General features: G+C 35.2%; 1 protein-coding gene across 1 annotated transcript; it reads right to left on the reverse strand.

Moving 5' to 3' along the window:
* Window positions 1-6356: 6356 nt before the first annotated feature.
* Window positions 6357-7628, reverse strand: LOC109543791 (MAGE-like protein 2). Its single transcript, XM_019913658.2, has 2 exons — window positions 7538-7628; window positions 6357-7081 (listed from the first exon to the last, which is right to left on the reverse strand). Exons 1-2 carry the CDS (start codon window positions 7547-7549, stop codon window positions 6503-6505), a joined length of 591 nt encoding a protein of 196 aa, XP_019769217.1. The 5' UTR covers window positions 7550-7628; the 3' UTR covers window positions 6357-6502.
* Window positions 7629-8044: the final 416 nt, after the last annotated feature.

Here is an 8044-nt window from a genome sequence, read left to right on the forward strand (position 1 = left end):
TTGTAGGGTTTGGTGATAGAACAACATCCAAATGGAACCAGCCGGATTATTTATTGAAATCCTCTGTGGTCGTCGTCTCCCCATATCTCAAAAGGTCGTGCACAGAATAGAATTTAAGTTTAGGGAATTTGGTCATGAAAAGGATTTGCTTAAATCTGGACGTTCTGCTCGATCTTGATCATGAACATATTGTTCTTCCGAAAAATTTGATGTAACTATTAAAACATTTTATCTCTCAAATGAAGTTCAGTTTGTTGGCCATTGATGGACGCAATTCAAATTCGAAACATGATTGACATGCAACTTATTTAGTAGGAAATATTGCGGTTCTCTTGGCATTCCTCGAACGCACATTACAGCATTCAAATAATTTACATAGGTTGACTTATCGACGACGTCAATTCCAATAGGAAGAATAACATTCTGAAATTATGTTGGGTATTATGAGGGTTGTAGGGGTTACGGAATCATTCGCGACATGCCAGGCCGGCAATATCCGCATTCTTGAGCCTGGAATCCCGGCGCTGACAGCTCTTGATATTGGGAAGGCAGGGCAGGGCGTTCTTTCGCGTCTGATAACGACCTTGCTGCAGGAATGTCATTAGCTTCCTAAAAGTAATGTTTAGACAGTGTTATTTATAGCTTTTGTAGCTGGGATCAGCTTGACAATTGCCATGGGAATATATTTCAACACTGTTTTTGATATCTGAAACTAGAGTTCCAACTATTTCTTAGATGATTAGGCAATTGAGCACGCTGTGATTTCTAATAAAATCCATCAGTTCGAAACGCGTTATTGAATTACTGACTGTTGCAAATAAATCCAGGCATGAATAATAACATAAAAAACACAATAAAATACATTGAACTTTATCGATTACTGAGATCTGGGGGGACATAAATCAATCAGTGGAACGTAAGGAAGTTGGGAAGAAGAAGAAGAAACTAACCCGTCTTATTCAGACGAGGTTCTCAATTCCCAAATGCTTCTTCTTTGAGTGCCACCTTCTGTCGGCGGTTGGATATAATCACTGCTATTCTTCTGCTTCTATTGAGCTACAATTTAACCAATCTGTCATATTTATTAACCATGAAATTCTCCTTTGGTCAGGGCTTCTTCCTCCCGTTGCCTTTCCGTTTATAATCGATCTAAGAATCTCATACCGCTGTYCTTTCATGATAAGCCCCCCTTTCATAAGCCCTCCTTTCATGATAAGATGATATAGAAATTCTGTTGCCTTTRTGGTGTTAATAGCTTCACATTCTTTACCCAGTTCTCGAAACATATCCACGYTTGTTCTTCWTTCTGTCCAGGATATCCTGAGCATCCTTCTGTAAAAACATATTTATTAGTAATTATTCTTTTTATGACCTTAGTGAACAGTTTCAAGACTGAGCTCAGTAGGGTTATGCCCCTATAGTTTTCTGACGATTTTTTGCCCCCTTTTAAGGGGCAGATTTTTTAATTTTATTATGATGTTTGCCGTAATCTAGGTGCCCAGGTATTTGTAAAGGCTAAGTAAGCCCCATTTTCTTTGGGAAATAAAACACATTATTTATTTGCAAACTATGGAAACTTTTACTTCATTATAAAGTACGATGGAAACACTCTATGAAACAAAACACCCTTTAAATGTCCTCCACGAAATCGCTGACAGGGATGAATTTGTTGAACCCAATTTTCCATGAGCCTCTCAAACAATTCAGCTCGAATATCAGCAATTACTCGTTCAATATTGATCTGAAAAGCGTGTAACTTTGCTGGATGATTGCTGTAAACGAATCACTTTATGTAGCCGCAAAGAAAGATGTCTACTGGAGTTAAATTGTAGGAACAAGGAGGATAATTAATCGGTCCATTTCTTGAAATAATAGAATCACCGAATTTTTCTCATTCGTCTTGCTGGAACTATTTGTTCTCCAAATCAAAACGAATCAATTCAGGCCATTAAAAATCAGTCAACATTGCACGATTACGATTTCCGTTGACAGTTACAGCCTGTAACACTGTGTTGAGTTGCGCTTTTGAGTAGCGCTTTTGAGTTGTTGCCGCTCTCTGAGTTAATGAGTTTTAACTCATTGTTTAATGTTTTATAACTCATGACCGATGACGGAATTTTAACATCTAACAAAAAAGCCAACAACTAAATCCGGAAATTTTGAAGAAACTTTAAAGAATTTCAGAGCGATGAGGTTGACGAGTTTTCCAAATATTGATTAAATGGTTTTGCTTTCTCTGGTCGTTTATTGAGAAAACCTATTTTTGTCGAAAAAAAACAAGATAACTTTGTTTCGATTTTTCCAGTTTTCCAGTATTTTACAGTAAAACGTTAGGAAAAAACGTGTTGTTCTATTTTGTTTAGAAATATTGACCTAAAATGAACAAACCGGAATTTGAATATAACGAATTATTCACAGCGACAAAAGTGATCAGTTTTCCGAATAATTGATTATAAACTTTCACTTGTTCTGTTCGAGAAAATATTCTTGGAAAAAATTATTAGGGTTTTGTCCGAAATTCGAAGCTGCAAAAGKTTTCAGAAAAAAAGATTACAAAGTTGTTCAGGAACCGAGTRTTTCTGATGCTCCTGAAATGGCTCCTGTTCAAAATTTATTTTATAATTTTCAGAAGAAATACCTAAAGATTTTCAGTATTTTAAGTAAGATTGAAAATAATAGCTTTTTGCGTAGAAAGAATTTCTTAATAGAAACTTTGTTAAAACTGGACTGACCTGAAATTTTAAAGAAGCTTGAAAAATCTTCAGAGCGATGAAGGTGGCAAAAAGTTTTCCAAACATTTTTGCAAAACTGTTAAGGAGGCGAATGTTCCAATAAAATGTATGTTATAATTTTCACAGAAAATACCTGAAGGTTGCCAGTATTTTAAGTGAAACTAAAAAATAATGCGATTTTTGCGAAGGAAGAATTGCTTAATAGAAACATTGTTAAAACTGGAATGACCTGAATGAATGAAACTTTAAAGGAACTTTAGAAATCTCCGCAGCGGTCAGGCGGCGAATTTTTCTTGTAAATTTTTGCTTTCTAGTTGTTTTTATAGTCCTAATTACTTTCGGTAGAACCTGAATAAAATTATTTGGTTTTTGTGCCAAATTCGAACCTGAAAAGGGGGTTCTAAAGTTCCCTGCGAACCAATGAATGAGGCGCATTTTCTAGTAAAATAAACGGGGTCATTTTTGGCTGAAAAGACCAGAAAATATTGTTTTTTTGGCGTTTTTGATTAAATGCCTTTAGTTTTGCGATCAGTTTTGAAGAAAACCTTAATGGTTTTCGGGAAGCGCCGTATTGGCGCGCTAAATAGAAATTCAATTTTAAATTGCTTCTAAGAAAACTAAAATAACAACAAAATTGTAGAACGGTTAATTGACCATAAATGAACAGAATAAGCAAAGAGAAAAATCTGCAAAGGGCCTATTCTGCTTGTTCAGAAATGAGCTTCATCGCTGAGAATTATTTTCTTTTGAAAACCTGATAATTTCCGATTTTTGAAAAGCCCCAATTACTGAATTCAGGTTGCATTAAATGATCAGTTGCTTTGAGTTCTTGCGTGAAAACAATTTTGTATGAATGTAATCAAAGTCTTTTCATAAAATTCACCACAAAGACGTCTTGGATATGTCTAGTTCTTGTGTGGGACGAGAAATCGATAAGTTCGATGATATTCACGAACACTGTTCCGTACAGCAGCAATATTTGTTTCACCTCTTGCAGATCTTTGTTTCACTGGCACTACAACATGATGAAGTGTAAAATTTTGTTTCCAGCTTTAACACTAAACGTTCGGGTGTTCTTTTATCTGGACGGTGAAAAAGACCAAAAATGGGAGTTAATGCACGAAAAGTTTGAGCAACAGAACGCGATTTTTTATTATAAATTTGGATTCTTTGTAAACGTTGTTGAAACGTGAGCCGTTCCATAATTAAATAACAGATATTTACAAATACAAATACAATTTTCACAAACAAAATTTGCCGCCGTACGTGATAAGCGCCAATTTAAAAACCGGGCGTTTTCAATGAAAGACCCTTTATTTTTAACCCTTTCTATTTATTGACCAAATTTATGCGTGATTTCATCGTTATTACCATATACTTGGTCTTTTTCCTGTTCATTTTTAGTTAATTTTTGTTTCGTTCGTAGTTCGTAGTTTTTCGTGTTTTATCTTATGTTGTACCTCATGAATATCCAAATTTATGTCTTGACACCTCTGTGCGAAAACATTTAGTGCTAACACCGAATCTCTCGTGTTTAGTCGGTTTCTGAACCCAAATCGACTATCATTTATTCCTCCTTCTGTTTTTTCTGATGGGTCCATGGATTACTTTCAAAAATGCCTTCTCGGTGCATGACTTATTAAATATATTGTTCTGTATTCTCAGCAGTCTTTCGCGTTTGTGGTTTTTGGAACAGCGCAGCAAGTAGGGAGTAACCATTGTTTTGTATACTACGTTAAATAAGTCCTATAGTATCGTCGTTCATAAATTTGAATATTTCGACTGGGATTTGATCTGGACCTACTACCGTCTCATTTTTTATGTTTTTTTATCGTTATCATTTCTGCTTTTAATATTTTTAGAACCACGTTACTTTCTACTTCAGTTTCCACTTGTCCTGTTCTATCAGCTTTAAACACCTCGTTCATATATTCTGTCCATTTCTATAGTTTTTGATTTATATCCAAAATTAGCCTTCCTTTTAGACCCTTGAGTATTCCCGGTTTTCCTTCTTTATTCGTCCAAGTCGTATCTTTTATCTTTTCATGGGTCTTAAATCAGTCAGGCTTTCTCCGGTACTCCTCTATCTCATCGCACTGTTCCTTTACCTTTCTTGCTTCCTTTGTTTGTTTAATTTCATGCTTTATTTGTTTGTCTCTATATTTGGTATCATCTTTGTTTTCTAACTATCTCCTTTCAATTAAGTGAAGGATTTGCGGACAAAAAAGAACTTATCAACTGAATGTTTCCCAAAACTAAAACCAAAAACTGACAAAGTGGATATACCAAGTTCTGTATATAGAGTGAATTGTTTAGAATGTGATAATATAGTGCAAACTAAACAATATTTAAGAAAGAGAATACATACAGTCTGAGAAATACTAGTGAAAATAAAACAGCATTAACACAACATGCACACCAAATGTTGCATAATTTTGATTTTGACAACGCACATATATTAATTAGGAAAACAAATTTTCATAAAAGAAGAATCCAAGAAATTATACAAATAAAAAAACATGCAAAAGCAGTAAATTTCAGATCAGATTCCGACAACCTTAGCAATATTTACCAAACCCTAATAAAGCCATAAGTATGGAACACCCAGTACACTATGAAAATTTAAAACTATTTCTGCTTATCTCAATACATGTATACCACTCTCGCAAATGTAGACAATAATTCAGACAAATTTAAGTTTCAAGAAGGCAAAGACCTAAAAGAACGTTGATTTTTACCAATCATGAGGTAAGTTTTTCCAGTGTTTTGCTCTCCCAAACGGAAGGATTTTGTTCCCTCAAAAACTGATGAATGTTTTAACACTTTGTAAATTATAGTTTCTATACAACATGTTTTAATTTTGAATTGGTGTTTGTAGTTTGTGTAAATTTTAAATCTGATGATGGCGCTGTTGTCTCGCCGAAACGTAATAAAATAACCGATGTTCAAAAATTTTTACTTCACACTTTGACTGAGACCCAGGAAAGATAAGAATATCGTAACAAATACACGTAGTCAGGAAAATAAATCAGAATATTAAGAATATCATAAAAATCTGGACTGCAAAAGACTTTCAGTTTTTACCTAGATGGTAACAGTAAATAAAGCGAATAGTGAAAGCTCCCAGTTCCACCTCGAATTTATAATGCCTAGATGTATGGTTCAAAAACAATAATTAACAAAGAACGACAATGGCTACAGTGACTGGGCACCGCCGCAGATGCTACGCTAGTGCTACTTTCTTGATCGTAAACTTTTACTTTTCGTCTGTGAGAGAACGTGTTACATATTCCATATGGTCAACGACCAGAAAATAACCAATGTGTTTAAAAGTAAACATTTCAATTGGTAGTATTAGCGCCGCAGTGAATAACAGGATAAATTCATACGAAATATATCATTTATATACTTTTGGTAAATTATTTGAATGTTGACATAGCTGCAAAGCAATAACGTTTGGTCCTCTTAAATAATAAGTAAAAATAGACGTTCATGTGAAAGGTAGCTTTTAAAGAAAAACGGCATAGAAATTACCATGGGTGAGTGATACTTGAATCATGTGTATGTTTTTATTATTTTTGTTAATCTGGTTTGGTCTGTTTCAATAAATTAACAAAGCGTTTTCTTTCAAGTTTTATTAACAAAAATCAACAATACAAAAATAAAATTAGCAACAAGGTAGATGTAGGGATGAAAGGGTGAATGGGAATGGGAAAACAATGGCTTAAAAATAGGGTAAAGATGACACGTAGATTCAGCACACCGTAAACTTATTGCCATCCTTTGCCACCATGGTCGACGTACTTTTCGTGTTTGGTTTCATGGTAAACATGCTTGTATACTGGAACATGGACGGGGTATGGCTTGTTGACGTGCACTGGGTAGTGTTTCTCGATTTCCACCTTGTAGGGCTTCTTGATGTAAACAGGCACCAATTTCTCCACGTGAATGGGGACCTTCTTTTCAATCTCCTGAGGTACCAACTTGTAGATCGGAATGGGAATTGGTTGCGGTACATTGATGTGCACGGGATAGGGTTGAGGTACTGGTACTTTAATAACTTGTGGGACTGGAACTCCCACTGGATGGGGAACAGGGACCCCTACTTTCTTTACGATATGAACTGGCACTGCTTTCGTCTGTTCGAAGTGTTTAGTAGGTGCCTGGTGGTACTCTATTTGTCCACCGCCGTCGCCTCCGCCTCCGCTGGATTGCCATCCTTGGTCGCCTCCTTCATAGTCATGACCGCCACTTAGGTCATATCCGCCTCCTCCTTGGTCATGACCTTCACTCTCTGCATATCCCGCTAATGTTGAGCCCAACGCCAGAGCGAGCATGAAGGAAACACCCTGAAAAAAAGTAAATAAAAAAATTATCAAGTGTTTACTAACTTTCTTTATAGGAAGCATGCTCTGCAATTTTTTGCAGGACTATGCCTAGGTGGGGAGTCTTACTAATTTCAAATCTTAATACAAAACCTTTGATTTGATTGAGTCGCAAATTAAAATTAGTGTAATTTTCATAGCAATCAAAAAAACACCAACGAGAAATTAAATCAGACTGAAATTATGGAGTGTTAAAATCTCTAAACGAATTTTACATGCGATTTTATCGCTGATAAATGTGCCAGCAACGTATCTACAGATCGCGAATCAGAATTGCAAAAGCACTGAATTTTCAAACTATTTCTTATCAACATTCAATACAAACTGTTTCAAAGTTGAGAAGAACACAATGGAAATTTTGTAACTAAAGCGCCAATTTTTAGTGAAACGTTATAAAATAAAACAATGATTTGTACTCACAATTACTTTCATTTTGTATCAGCTCGAGAAGTGAAAAGCGTAAAGAAAGTCGAACCGCACTGATGATCCTTGCTGAGAGCGTTTACCTTTTATAATAATCTCCAGGTGGGGTCGTTACAGTGAAAGGCCTTATAAGATTGATGTTTCTAGTGTATAATAAGAAAACAGTTTTGTCAAAAATTTGTGATCCGCAAAGATCGTAATCGGATTTTTAGAATGCTGGGTTTTTCTTCGTTTCTGTTCTTGACCTTGCAAATTCTACAATTCGCTTCTGTTGGTTTGAGGAAAATAATCCATTACTTATGATGGACTGGTAACAAAGTTTTTGTTGCAATAAAATTGTTGGCGTTCGGAAATTCAGCAACCCTTAATAGCATAATAAATGTCGCATTTACCAAACATGTGCAGCTATCAGTTACTAGTTAGAAATTCAAATTTAATATTCCATAATTTTACTTTTGAATCAATATGTTTACAGTTTTCACAAATTTGCATCGAAATTAGTAC

The sequence above is a fragment of the Dendroctonus ponderosae genome, unplaced genomic scaffold, assembly GCF_020466585.1.
Source record: "Dendroctonus ponderosae isolate FM_Combo_2020 unplaced genomic scaffold, Dpon_F_20191213v2 Dpon_F_20191213_6, whole genome shotgun sequence".
NCBI classification, from domain to species: Eukaryota; Metazoa; Arthropoda; class Insecta; order Coleoptera; family Curculionidae; genus Dendroctonus; species Dendroctonus ponderosae.